This window comes from Hakea prostrata, chromosome 5 (genome assembly GCF_041222555.1).
Source record: "Hakea prostrata isolate BN-2017 chromosome 5, UWA_Hpros_2, whole genome shotgun sequence".
NCBI lineage: Eukaryota > Viridiplantae > Streptophyta > Magnoliopsida > Proteales > Proteaceae > Hakea > Hakea prostrata.
This window is the reverse complement of record NC_142604.1, coordinates 582,183-597,337: the sequence shown is the minus strand read 5'-3', so window position 1 is coordinate 597,337 and position 15,155 is coordinate 582,183. Positions and strand designations below refer to the sequence as shown.

Sequence of the window (15,155 nt, the reverse complement as noted above, 5' to 3'; positions counted from 1 at the left end):
GAAGCAAGAGTTGCAGGAGTATATTGATAGTATGAAACCCTTTTGGGATACTTATGGATGCACCATCATGTCTGATGGATGGATCGGCCTGACAAGAAAGTCCATCATCAACTTCATGGTATACTGTGATTGGAGAACTGTCTTCTTGAAATCAGTGGATGCTACTGGTCATACGAAAGACCACAGATATATCATGGGTCTCCTGCAGGATGTGATCGACCAAGTTGGTAGGAAAAATGTGGTGCAAATTGTCATTGACAATGGCTCCAACTATAAGAAGGCCGGTGAAGTGTTGATGGCTTCACCTGATTATAACCTTATGTGGACACCTTGTCTTTGCACATTCAATTGACCTAATCTTTGAAGGACATTGGAAAAATCAGCATTGTCCACAACACCGTTGAGAGTGCAAGACAGGTAACCAACTTCATCTACAATCATAACGTTGCTTTGGCAATGATGCGGAGATCATGTGGAGGTGAGTTGGTGCGACCTGGTCCGACAAGATTTGCGACAAATTTCGTCGCCTTGAGCAGCATGCAAGATAAGAAGTCGGGCCTCAGATCCATGTTTGCATCGCAGAGTGGTTTGATTGGGCTGGATCCAAGTAAGATAACTATCTACTATTTCATCTTATAAATTATTATATTTATATTATGAGTTTATGATTATCTTGTATGATATTTATTGTCTATTGACTTAATGAGTTTGTGATAATTCAGCACGACCAATGGGCGTGCCGCACAGTACACAATATCATCGATGATTTACGGAGATGTGTTCTTGTAGTGTTGGAGACCATAGATCCTATAGTAAAGGTCTTGCGTATGGTGGACTCTTCCTTGAGGGGACCCACTATGCCCCACTTGTATGCATCCCTTGAGCGTATGAAGGATGCTATAAAGGCGACAAACCCTAGAGGACATCGGGCTTTCTTAGATATTGTCGATGCACGATGGACAGCTCATCCGATGCATCCTCTTCATAGGGCCTGTAAGTAAATATTCGGGTTGTTGATTTGTAGTTGTAGACTTGTAGTCTTGTAGACTTGTGGGCTTGTAGCATTGTAGGTATTGGTACTTTGGTAGTTGGTACTAATTTTAAGCTTTTTTAATTATGCAGCATATTTTCTAAATCCTAAGTATCAATATAGTCAAGATTTAGGGTTGGACACAAACCTATTGGATGCCACGATACGGGTGATAACGAAGTTGGAGCGAGATGAGATGGTCCAATCATTTTGCCACAATGAGGTGAGACATTGGGAATTTCAAACGATTAGTGAGTTGTATTAATTGTTTAAATAATTTAGATAATCAATCAATACTAATGATTGTATTATTGCGAGATCAAATTGTTTAGAGATGCATTTGGGTCTTTTAGTGGAGCTGGTGTTTGTACGGGGCGGAGAAACCATGGATCCAGGTTAGATACTTATATAGTTAGATCCTTAGGGCTTAGATGCATAAATGTTTTGAGTCTTTTGACTTTTGAGTTTCTAACTTAATGTTTTTGTGATAATGCAGCTGAATGGTGGTATCTTTATGGCAATAGTTCATCAAACTTGCGAAGATTGGCGATCGGGATCCTGTCTCGGACTTGCTCTCGCCTCTGGATGTGAGAGGAATTGGAGTACATTCAGCATGATCCACTCCCAGAGGAGGAACCGATTGGGAAGCCAGCGTCTAAATGACCTCGTATTTATTCACTATAATATGAGGTTGAAGCTGCAATATGCCAAGGAGCAGGCTCAGAATGAAAGGCAATACATCAATCTCGATGATATATTTGATGTTGCCGAAGATGACCAAGATCCCCTCACTCAGTGGATGTTGGACAGGGGTGAGCCGGTATTAGACCAACCTGGAGGGAGGCCCGACCCAGAACTAGCTCAAGCTGCGGGGGTTAATGTGGGTGAGTATATGGCCACTTGAAGAGGGTCGGGGCACATGCGAGGCGGTTGCCCGCTGCTGATGAGGATTGGATGATGGCACCAGGCACGGAGGAGCCGCATGACAACAATCCCGATGACACACTCTCGCCTAGTCAGACTGGTGGAGATGATGATGGTGGTGGTGGTGGTAGTGGTGGTGGTGGTGGTGGTGGAGGAATTGGAGAGCGTATACATGTTCCACTACCAGAGACAGAGGAGCCCCCACCCCGGATACACCGGGGAGAGTCATTTTGATCATGCCACTCGGGATTATGATCATGGTGGTGATTATCGGCGTGGTCGTCAATATCTCGATACGAGGCCGAGCCACCATCGAGGGGAGCTGGCCATGACTATGTTAATCCTTGGGATGCGGCGATTGCGTCAATGGGGTCCATGAGCTTGGATGAGTCCGTAGGCTCCACACCGGGTTATTGGCCTACGGGTAATTATGGTGTCCCTCTCCCTCCTTCAGATGGACAGTATGATATGGGAATTAGTAACCCCTCTAGTTCTTCGTATCATGGGAGTTATGGTGTCCCCTCTAGTTCTTCGTATCATGGGAGCTATGGTGTCCCTCTCCCTCTTTCACAATCAGAGTCATTCGTACCAACAAGGGCATCGATGGCATGCGATGCGTTCCTTGGCCCTATTCTCACTTCCCTCAAATTGGAGTTCTCACGGCGGCGGAAGATGACCGCTATAGAGCTGCGGTGAATGATTACTTAGACAATTTTCAATATCGTATGAGATGGGATGAGTATGTGAATTTGTTGGGGGGGCATCAATGGAGACAGTCTGAATCAGAGGAATTTGATCCACCTAGGCACAGTACTCGGTACTGAGACTGAGAGTTTCAGATTTTATATGGTTGGATGACTTTATGTATTACAGTATTTGTACAATGAATTGTAGACTTTATATGATTTGGTTTTATGAGTTTTTAGGTTTTTAGTTTCGGGGCTTTCGTCCGCGTATAGTAGGACATGGATCGATTAAGAACATTAGTTTAGGTAATGTTTTAGATCAAAATAACACTACCAATGTGTTTATTAGCCTCAAATTAGGCTACACATCAAATTTCAGGTCAAAATGACCAAAAAAACCCATCGAAACAGGGGTTCGATTTTTCATCGAACCCCTACCAAAAGTCGCCCGACTTTTGGCGAAATTTCGGCCGTGTCGCCGTGTCGCCAAGGAGCGACACGGCGACACGGTTCGAAATTTCGAACTATGATTGGGAGTTTGGACGTCAAGTAACACTTTTTGCAAAGATATAAGCCAAATCCAGTGAAATCACAGAGAAATAGAAAAAGAAAGAGTACCTTATTTGAAACCTGATTTTCTAGGTTATCCTTGTCACGAAATCTTTGACATTCAACGAGCTCAAATCTGAAACTGAAACTGCTATTCTTGAATTGACCCAAATGTGCGCTCGATCACTCAAATTTCCTTTCGTGCGTTTCTTCTTGTCTCTGTTTCAGCTGAAAGATTTGCCACTCACACATGCTCAAAGCTAGAGCCAAGGAAATCATCTTCAAAGCGAAATAAATAAAAAACGTCCTTTATTATTCATTTAGAATCTTCATTTTTTTCGATGTGTTTCCCATAAACAGCAAGTGTACCAGAAGAAAGGAAGAGAGGAAGAAGAAAGAGGGAGAATTTTTTTTTTTTTTTTGGTACGGGTGATTTTTTTAATACTAGAAATGTAATACATCCACAAGGTCGAACCAAGCACCTCTCCACTGAGAAGTATAGGTCTTTACCACTAAAGCAACCCTGCATTGGCAGAAAGAGGGAGAATTGAAAAGCCCTAAATCATTATCTCAATCGGGTGAACACCAGAGAGTTTTTTTGTAAATTTCAAACAATTAGTTGGGATTTTTTAAAATAAAAAAATCTATATTTACACTTATATCCCTCACTTTTATTCACAACCGTTGGATTCACATTTGTACACGTGGCATGATCGCAGCCGCTTCTGCAAATAAAAATCCCTTAATGGGGGGCAGTAAAAATTAATTCCCAATGTTAAATAACCAAAATATCTTTTCATAAACTTTAAAGAGAAAATCTTATAAAAAAAAAAAAAAATTTAGAGAGAAAATTACTAAGGTACATTTGTTTCTCGTACCATTCCCAACCCTTAGGTGGAGATTCCCCTTTACCATCTTCTTCTTATACTTTGTTAAAACTCAACCACCACATCCCCCTCCCTCTCCCCAAGAAATAAAAATAGAAAATAAAAACCACCGGCCTCTTTCACCCAAACCCCTCAAAGCCCCCACCCACCTTCACCCAACTCTCTAAAATCCAAAATTACTAAAATATAAGGGCAAAATTTGTTATTTCATATGATTTTTCTAAAGAATGTAATATCATCCATTGGTTTCTTAATTTTAGCGAAGAGCAAAATAGAAATTGCACATTCAACCTAAATATTTTTTTAAGCTGCCTTTAGGGGGCACAATATTAATTTCATAACAAATAAAGTTCAACTAGAAATTAAGATATATACGATGGTAATAACAAATATTAACTACTAAAATCTATCATTTATTGTGAAGAACACTCCATAAAACCAAGCTTAAAGAAGAGGGTTTAAGGATTCTCTCATTTTCTAACGATTTCGCTATGATTTGGGTGTTGGCACGCTTCCGAATGGTTAGAATACTTTCCTTCCCTTGGTTTCTCATCCTCCTTTAGCCTTAGCTTCGCACTAGCATTATGAAATGCTAGTATAGAATAAGAACATAAAATAGGGTTTAAACAGTAAAAACCCGATTATACCCCGAACTGGGTAAGGGGAGGTCAACGAGCCAAGGTCCGATTCAGGAGATTTTTGGCTTGGTAGAAAGATCTTTCAAAGATCTATGCTTGGGTGAAATTACCTCATCATCTTTTCGGACGTGCCAATATCGCCTTTTAAAACATTCGTGATTAAACTTCTCTCTCCTCTTAAATTCTAGAAAAAGTGTCAAGTCATCACTAAGGTCATCCACTTGCATTGGGTCCACTTCCGAACCTTCGAGCTCGATTTGAATGGTTCAAAGTTGTTGCTGACTTGAGGCTCGGGTTCGCGGTCCTGAAAGCATAAGTTAACGGGTTAGAAATTCGGGGGATTTCACAAGAGGAGTTCAACAGTAAAGAGTGGAAGACGTTTTGGCATTGTATTTTGTGTGCCTGCATGGATATTGTCACACCCCACCCAACGGTATCTGTTCCGCCCCAACAACCTGTGAGTGTGATCCACGTTCATAGGATCAAATTGCACTATTAGTAACAAATAAAGCAAAAAATTTCACAATCAAGAGCAAGAAATAAACAATTCATCAATTAATAATAATAAAGTTATAAAATCCAAAAATGAATACCAAGAAGTAACTGAATAAAAGTATGTGAGCAGAAACAAAGTACATAGTCTCATTATGGTTTACAGTATCTTTAAGCAACTTATGAGTTTTCTCTTCAAGTTGTTCTATAAAGTGTGTCATTAGCCCCTCTTTCATCCTTTTATCCAACGACAAACAACCACAATTCTACCCTTGTTAATGGGTGCTATAAGAGCATTCCAGGCATCCACATGAAGCTCCACAAGGAACGAGTTCTACAAAATTGAGTAATGCAACAATCCACATATATACCACGATCATAGGATTATAAGAAAATGAATAATGCAATGATATGCTAAGTATGCAGCTAATGATCTAATCGTGCTAGTCTCTCTATCTAGGTAGGCATGTATTAAGATATACCCAGCCATCCTCTAAGTAGGTATTGTCACTCTGATCCCTCACGGACTGGCTAACTCTGTTAGGATCTTGGGTAAGGGATACAATCCACATCATCACCTTGACTGGAGCATAGGTCCACACTTTCTCACCACAACTATTGGTATGAGTACTGGCACATGTTAAGGATTCTAAACCCAATGTGAAGTCATATAGTAACACACTATATGTGGTCTAGACACCTTTCCTCATGCCTAGTGCTTTTTTATTCCAATATCCTTCTCCACCTATGAATGTTATTCTTCACGTACTGGCTACCTCTATTGGATTAACATTTTGGAACCCTATGGTAGTCCACATATGCTAGGGAGGATGCCTCTCATATCTCCTCACAACACCCAAGCTGTCTTTTGAACGCCCATGACCCAACACTCAACATATGCAACCCTACCACTGCATAATAATAATAGGCTTGTGTCTTTCTTCTCAGAGATTGATTACCTCTTTTGGACGGACATATAACCCAGTCATTGCCATCACGGGTCATTTAACTTCAATTCCCTCGTCGAAAGGGTAGTAGCATGTAATGGTTAACATAACCATGCTTCTAGACTTCCTAAATATGCATAACAACAGCTAAAATGTAAAAGAAACACCATACACAACGATCCAGACCATAGTCCCTGATATTCAAAGCTAGGGATACCAATCCAAGCATTCCCTAAGTCAAAGCCACAACAATAATATCACATCCTATATTAAAGTAAAGAACAAGGATTATTAATTATGATTCACATAAAGTTAATGATCATGTACAAACAATAAATACAACATATGATGTATTATAGACATGCTTCGAATATTAAGTTAACATATCAAACAATCCAACATAATATATAATTGTTTCCTTACTATATTAATAGATAAAACCTGGATCTACTTCACAATCAAGCACTCTAGTAGATCCTAATAAGTCCTATGATCATGTTCATAAAGTTACATTTAAGCTTAGGAAGAAAAAGAAGCAAAATAAACATCGAAATAGCTCACTGGAATAGGGCAAGTTGCTTGGGCCGGTTTCTTAATCAACCACCTATAGTAACCCCCTGAAATGCCTCCTGTGGCAACAACCTGGTGCACTGGCAAGTCTGAAAATTCAACCATTGATCTCCAATTAGAAAAAGACTTGGGGATGATCCTAGGTTTAGATTACAACCCTAAATCACTAAAATAATATTCTAAACCTCATAAACATAGAAAACTAAATAAAACTTGGATTTAGAATTAATAACTTTTGAAAGTATCTACCATCAAAATAGAATGTGGTCAGTTCTCATGACGTGCTTTGATCAGGATCAAAGGTGAATAAATATTTTCCCACATCAAATCCTCTTTCAACAGAGGTTTTTATAAGAAAACCACTCCAAGTAGAAGAAAAATAAAGGAATAAGAGACCAGTTAGTTTACTTACTTCTAGGATCTGAAAGTTAATGAAGTTCTCCAAGAAGGGGTCTTCTGTTCACTAACACGTGCTCTCTGACCTTTCAACAATCCACAACTAGCTATTACATTAAAATAATGCAAAAATAAGATTTAGGAGGCTTTAAATAGGGTGGTCGAGGTCAAAATAGGCAATTATGCCCGTACAATCCAATCAATCGCATGGGGTGGCGGTTGCTTGGCTAATCAACCGTTCTAAGCAGCCTCACCCAGTACCTTGTTGTAATTGGGTGTTTTGCTCTCTTGGTTGATTCCAAACATTAGTACAGGCTAATGGATCAAGTAAAAGGTTCATACCTAACTCTATGACATCTCCCAACTCTGTCTTCCTTGAGCTGGATATCCATTTGGCAAAATCATCTAGATTCTAATTAGATTTTCTTCCAGTTTCAAATATGGTAGGTTTATCACCATCTTCATTTAGGTCCATAAATTATGGGACTAAATCATGGATTTCAATTCGGATTCCTGTACTTGCAATTCTGGTTTCAAATTAGGATCATGAGGAGGTTATCACAAATATCCTCCGTGTGGTGGCAAACACAAAATTACAATGCACGTTAGTTACTAAAAGAAATCAACACTCAGATGACGATGGGTAAGTTAGTAATTAGCTTAATCAAGTTTAAAAGTCTTTCAAAATTACAAAATTAGCCCCTGATTGAATCCAAATTTACAAAAAGATGCTGCTAAAAACCCTAATCCGTACCTTCGTTTTCTCATACTGGTGTAAGGATCTCATCCTCTCCGTCCTTGGCTGCCTTAATGCTTCAGTTGTGTTTTTGCGGTGGCCCCTTCTCGACGATGCCTTTGATGCTTTACGTTCTACCGGTAAGAAGTTTGTATTGATTACACAGAGTATATCTGTGTATCTAGCAAGCATTTAACATAAACATAAACATAATCCTTGTTGTTCTTCGATAAAGGAAGTAGATTGTCAACAATCGTTATGGATTCAGATCTTCACTGCCAATATTCTTGCAACTTTGAATTTATTTATTTAATTTTTTTGTGAGAATTTTTTTTCTTCCAATTTTTAGGGTTTGTATAGAAGATTTGGTAGAGGATTTTTAACCCCCTTCTTCTTCGTATTCTAATTAAAATAATACAATGGTTGATATGAGTTGTAGCTTTTGGAGAAATTCTAGCTCGGACAATACTACTGCTGTGGCTTGGCGATTCCAGATGAAGAAAAATTATTGTAGAATTCAAGTCTAGGCGGTACCCTGCACTACACTGCGCTTTGGTTTGAGCTGACTCTTCTTCTTCTTCTTCTCACTTCTCTATTTCCTCCCCTCCCTCTTTGGGAGTTTGATTCACCACTTAAATTTGAATAATAAATTGAAAGAAACCTCTATTTTCATCCAATGGTTGTTGACAAGCGAAGAAGGCAACCAGTAATGGAGACAATGAATTCGTTCATCAGAAAGGAGGAGGAAACCAAGGAATAGGAGTTAGAGTTGTTGGCCCTCTTTCTATTGGATTCAATCAGGTCTAGTTTGATAGAGTAGTAAGATTCATATTTTTTTATCGAGAGGTTGGTCATGGGTTCCACTCTTGCTAACAAGTTGAACAACAAAGCACCATTTGAGGATGTAATCAATCAAGGAAAAAATGACCATTTGAATTCAGATACCTTACATAAATTTTTGTCAGATATCAAATATCGATTTTGCTTATCGGATTCAAATGCTGATGGTAGTTTATTCGAGCCCAACCCAATCCGTTTACACGTCCAACTAGAATTTGCCAGGGCCAACAATATTATAAAGAACCCAGGGGATTAAAAGAGAAGAGTTAACAAGGAATTAACGCGGTAATAATACTTCATCCCTTTCATAAATTTTTGTTGAGGGAAATTTTTGTTTTTGTGTACAAAGGTGTATGAATCATTTCTGATTTCTCCAAAGAAAGCATTGATTGTGCACAAGAATGGGAATTTGTTACAGCAACTTGTACAGTGACCCTCATGGGTTTTAATTATCTCTTCTGTACCAGCAAATGCCTTCCATGATTACTTGGCAAAAATGCCGAGAAAGAAAACCTCCCAGCATTGCCAAAATGTTGTTAATCTCCCTCATCTACTTCATCAAAAGGTAGTGGCACTGTCTTCACAGCCCTGAACTTGCCAGCGTTATTCAAATGCTCGTTCTCCAATCTAGTTTTGAATCATTCAAATGTTGTTCATCAGATCAGGTACGAAAAGAAGATTAACTAATGTTCAATTAAATATCTAATTTGTATCTGAGATTTTGTACCTGTAGAAATTCCATTGCCCTCGCCGAATCACTTCAAGGGCTGCTAAGAACAACCCAGTTACTCTGTAATCCAAACCCCAAAAGTTGGAGTGGACCACAGTTTGCAACCAAGCAAGCCTAAGCACAAAGTTAAGACCCTGCAAGACAAAATTGTAGCTGTTTTACCATTTGATTGAATAAACTAAAATTAAGATACTCATAATCTACTTATTTGATATATAATCCTGTAAAAATTCTCACTTATGTTGTATTATGGATCCATGACCCTTAGTGTAATCTCACCAGTGCAGTAGACTTGATTGCAAATGAGAAATTCACATCTAAGAAGAGGTTTCCACCATTGCAGGATCTGGGTAGGGTTCATAGTGTACACAACAATGAAATTTAATTCTTGTCGTCCCTATGAATCTACACCCTCGATGAAATTCTACTGAGCACTCTTGAGGGGGATAGTAATGGGTCTTTTCAGGACAGGAGCATCACATAAGTTTGCTTCTTTTTTGAGAAAAAAAAGGCTTTGAGCTTATAAATAGCAGGGAAGATGTATGTTCAAGACCTTCCATAATTTGAACACAATAGGGTCAAGGGAACCATGTTTTTAGTTAAGATGACCAAGGTGATATAAGAGGTGAATTTGTGTGATGGAGAGAAATATACCATGGAGAAGTAGTAAATGAATTTTCGTCGAAGCATTAGTTCATTCCTTAGCCAAGGGTTGTTGGAGTGAAACTGAAGCAAACCCCAATCCTTTACAAAGTCCCAATACAATTGATATACAGTTGCTGCACTTGACATCACCACAACTAGACATAGCCATCCTGCACTTTTCTCTTTCTCATAAGCAACTTTGGCCCCTGCAGCCAACATGGCTGAGACATATTTGCCCAGGTTCACTAGGTGGCTGCTCTGTCCTTCATCAAAGTATCTTCGAGCACACTGCATTCCCAATCAAAATATTTTTTTACAGGAACCACTGAACAGATAAAAATTAACATTGCAATATCAGAAGCTAGCCATATTGTAAGAATATGAAATGATTTACCTGCATTGCCCTCCAGTAGTAAGGCAGAAATGAAACAGCATAAGCCAGATCTCTGTAGTGTTTGACTCTGGTGCAATAGCCATAATCTTGGGTTCTATAGCTTCCAGTTATGTAGTAACATGTCACATACTCCAGGCTCCTTAGCATTGGCACCTATGGAAATCATAAATCTGATTGTTAGTGTCACTGAACAGATCATTTTATTAGTTTGAAAGTATTGATCGTTTAGAAAATATATGGTGGTGGACCTTAAATATGTCCAAACCTACCTGACTACAGAGTTGATCTGCCATGAAGAAGTCCAGCATGACAACCTGTTGGGAAAACAAAATGATATAATTGATTAAGAGACAGGGAAATGTAAGTTCAATTCAGAATCTTAAACAGTTATCTGTGAAAGAAGAAAAAAAAAAAGTCACAACAAAGGACTAATTCTATATTAGGACTTAGACAATATATTAATAATTTGTAAGTGTGAAAAGAAAACTCCAGTCTCAGTCAAGAGTCTGCAACTGATCTTCTTTCTATATATATATTCCTGCTCTCAGAATTACCTTGTAAAGTGGTGACAGAATGATGTTCCTTATCACTCGAAGGAATCTGTAGCGGCTTGAGCGGTAGAAAATGTTGAAAGGGCACACCAACAACAGTAAGAAGATCTGTCAACATAGAAGAGAATTTTAATTCAATATTTTATTTTTCACATTTTCCCTTTCATGTTCATAGAAAATGTAAGCAATAGAAAGGTGTGATCTTCTTTTTATGATTGATAAAAGCAAGAAGCTGTATACACTGTACTTTTGTCCTATCAATGAAAAACCTTTTTTTTTTTGAATAGAGAAAATCATTATGAAAACCATAAACTCAACAAACCATTCCTTTTTTAAGGGTAATTTTTGCTTCATGCCTCCCACTGATACAATGGAGGATCAGAGGTTTCATATTTGTGTATTTTCTTTTAAGTCAATATTGGTTTCTGTAATAAGCCTAATATGATTAATGACTACAATATCTTGTATCATACACTGTTAGATGATCCATTCTTTACATATTTTGTTTTGAAATTCTGATTTAGTTCTCAGAAATCAGGCTTATGATGCAATGCATGCCCACTTTAGTAAGGAAAGTTTCATCAAATGTCATCATTATTTGTCAATAAGATTCTCAAAAAGCAAAGAATTACCAGCAGGAGAAGACCAGGGATTGCTTGAACATGAGTGGACGAATGCCCTTTTGCAACAAGGTATAAATGAATAAACAGAACTCCCACTACTGCAGTCATAGATGTGGTACAAATCAAGAACACTTCTCTGTACTTGAGTTCTTTGGTTGGAGCCAGTTCAAATATGAAACTATGGTTTATACGAGCCTTTCTCCACATGAAAATGTTGCAACCATAAAGAAAGAAGTGCAGAAACATTAAGCTGAACATACTGCAACCATAGAGTGAAAGAAGAAGCATTAGTAATACATAACAGCAAAAAACACCCATAGGACAAGGAAGAACAAGAGATTCTTTTCAGGGTATTTTACCTAAGTACAGGGTAAACAGTATCCATGTACACTGCATCTGATTGTTGCTTGTACATCCCTGTAATATGTGCCATGATGACATAACCCGCAAGTAGCACCATTAAACATCCAGTGAAGAGCCCTGACATGGTATAAGAATTTTCAATCAGATGTACAAGTTAAACAGTTAGTTTAAGATTGTTACCCAATTAACATAAATTGAGTTAAAGTTCAAACAGTTATTCTCAGCTAGAGAGGTTGAACCCATCTAGAGGTTTTTTGAGGCTCATAAATGGTGTTGGATTAGTTTGGTCCCACAGCTTTAAACCCATCAAAAGATGTGGTTCTGGTAAAGCAATTTAAGGGACAGCATTAAGGCACATCTATTGGCTTCTTTAAGCAAGGCATTGTGGACACCTATTATTAGTATATTTGCCTTAACTTTGTTGCAGAAAAAGTGAAACTCAGGTCTCCACTAAGAAGGAATACAGAACAAAAGGATCTTAGATATTCTAAATTGTTGCTATTCCATGTAATATAATGCTATATGAATCTACTAGTACAACTTTATCAAAAAAAAAAACATAAAATCAAGCATGAAATTATGTGTCTCAGGAAGAGTTGAGTAGGCTCTGTTTTAAGCATATCTATTTTTATTAGCAAAGGCATTAGGATAAAAGATAATCACCAATGAAGAAGGTCACAGCATGAGATTCTTTCCGTTGATGCGGTTTTAGGTACTTCATTGCTTTTCGTTTGTCATCTTCAGTAAAATTCTTAACAAACAGCTCCTCAACCTCATCAGCTAGCTTAACCACCTGTAATCAATTAAGCTAGTTAGAAAGCTCTGATGGTTAATTTTAAATCTTCATTTACTTTTTTGTTTGTTTTGCTGAAAAGGAAATAGTGTGTGAGACAACAATATCCAAACCAGATATCTACAAATCTATGATCATCAAATTAATGGGTTGGACGATGTCAAAACATAAGGTGCAGCCTACAGCCTGTCCCATCTATGTTTCCCATTACATTAAAGATCATAGGATTTGATGTTCTTATCATGAACACAATCCAATCATAAACTTGACCCAGGTGTTCATACTTAATCTGTTTAATGAATGCTATCCAGGAAGAGAAAAATTTCACAAAGTAGCTTTGATCCAGTTTAATCACCTTGTCTGAGCTGTTGAAATAGGAGCTCTCTACCACTTTTAGATAAACTGGAAGCACCTGTTTCCCCGTAACCTGAAAGTAAAAGTAAAGAAGATATTACTATCAAACTTCAAAAATTCAACTTTCTATAATTGAAACTCGTGAGCAAATTAACAGTGCCGTACTTTGTCAAATTTCTTCAATATCTTGACAAAAGCAAGCATGTTCAAGTGCCTGCAGCATCATACACCACAATCATACGCAGAATTAGTCCTTTGTAGTGACTTTTCTTTTTTGGGTTCAATGGCCATCAAAACAAGAAAAGCAGAAGAAATCCATATGTTGTTACATCATGTATACCTGTAAGTTTTGAGGTAACCAAGCCCTTTATAGAGCTCAGTGAAAGCTTCCCTGATAATCTTCTCCGCATGATGCAACTTTGATTTGTTGATTTGCAGCTTATTTCCTTCTGGGTTACATTTCCTGGACTGGTTAATCAAATCTTCCCACACCAGGTAAGTGATTGCCGAGAGAGTACGGGAAGGTGTCGTTAAGGGGATGTTAATTCTCACATTCTTTCCTTGATAATTGATGACTTTTCCTGAAAGGGACCTCAACTTCCCATCGCTTTTCCTAACCCTGTTTGATTTCCCTATCTCTTCTGATCTTGAGGAGTCTGACAATTGTGAGTCAGTTCTCTCAAATTCAGCTATGGAGCTGTCTTGAAGCTGTTCTTGTTCTGTTGTGTCCTTCACAGAGTCTTCATCTTCTACCAAAGGAAAACAAATATATCCAGTTAAACAATGATCCTCGTAGTTCCAAAAACTGCTAATGTAGAGAAGTAGAAAAACACTCTTTTTTGTTTCTTTTTTCTCTTCTAAACAGATGACTGAGTACATGCACACGTGTGAACAAAACACTTTCATGATACATAAAGGAGAACTCTACTATGACCAAAAGAGAAAGTTAAAAATGTACCACAAGAGATAGTGCAAGAGATGGAAGGATCCTCCTTTGAATCCTGGGAAGAAGAGCCTTTTCCTTTCTGTTGTTTGAGTGCAGTTTTGAGTTCAATGAGAATGTCCATTTGCTTCTTCAATGAATCCCCTCTTTCCATGAACTCGGTCTCTTTTGTCTTGTAAAACTGATTCACTCTGTTAAGCTGAAGGTCCAATTCTGCAAAAAACTCTTTTGCAGCATCGGTATCAGTGGCGAATTGCTCCAACAATTCAGTTTCATACGTGACACCCCTACTAGAAGAAGAAGCCAGTTTCTTATGAACCTATCAACCAGAAGCATAAAATCATATTAAACTCCACAGAAACCATATATGACATTGAACATAAAGAAGACAGAAAGAGAAAGAGAAAGAGAAATATGGGGTGACAGTAAGAGTATGTACATGAATCACTTCGTGGTCTCTGTGTTTATGGCAACACAAGGAGAACTTGCAGAGGGTGTGAGCTAAGGAGCTCTTTTTGGGTTTGGTAGATGGGTCGTTGTCATTGGTAAGGAGATGGATTTTCTTGAGATCTTTTTTGAGTTTCCAATAATCAACAAAGGCTTCCTTCCATTCAGGAACAAGCTGGCCTTCAAACTGCTTTGAAAACTTCATCTTTTCTGCTCCTGTTCTCTCTTGATTGATTATTTTCTTTTTCTTTTCCTTTTTTTAAGAAAGAAGAAAAAACTTTGAAAGAGAAATTTGCAGAGAGAAAGAGAGAGAGGGTGTGTATAGTAGTGTTGTGATGTGTGGAGGGGTGTTTCAACTGAAGCCCATGATGAGATTATTTATGGTCGATGAAAAGGAAAGTGATGGGTGTAGCTCGTACTGATGCTCGACAGCACATACTAAAAAATATCCTTTGCATGCACTTTACATTATACTCGATCCTGCCCACTTGGGTTAGTACGGTTGCAAGGTTCGCCGGAATAATAGACCCTCCGCCGTCGCCGGCGACCATCTTGTCACTCATCATCATCAACATATTGCAGAAAGAAAACAAAGTGAGGGTGGCCTATTCTTGTGG

The 15,155-nt window shown here is 38.3% G+C and overlaps 1 protein-coding gene across 2 annotated transcripts; it reads right to left on the bottom strand.

Moving 5' to 3' along the window:
* Positions 1 to 8,862: 8,862 nt before the first annotated feature.
* PHO1;H1 (EXS (ERD1/XPR1/SYG1) family protein) lies at positions 8,863 to 14,873 on the bottom strand. Of its 2 annotated transcripts, none has more exons than XM_089156272.1 (14): positions 14,531 to 14,873; positions 14,107 to 14,410; positions 13,489 to 13,894; positions 13,314 to 13,362; positions 13,150 to 13,221; positions 12,665 to 12,794; positions 11,998 to 12,118; positions 11,648 to 11,897; positions 11,019 to 11,123; positions 10,734 to 10,778; positions 10,465 to 10,617; positions 10,080 to 10,358; positions 9,423 to 9,559; positions 8,863 to 9,322 (listed from the first exon to the last, which is right to left on the bottom strand). In XM_089156272.1, the coding sequence occupies exons 1-14, from the start codon at positions 14,741 to 14,743 to the stop codon at positions 9,232 to 9,234; spliced, it is 2,355 nt and encodes a 784-aa protein (XP_089012398.1). In that variant the 5' UTR covers positions 14,744 to 14,873; the 3' UTR covers positions 8,863 to 9,231. The 2 variants fall into 2 exon arrangements, with proteins under 2 accessions (XP_089012398.1, XP_089012397.1); XM_089156271.1 differs by having other exon boundaries at positions 8,864 to 9,322; positions 13,489 to 13,897.
* Positions 14,874 to 15,155: the final 282 nt, after the last annotated feature.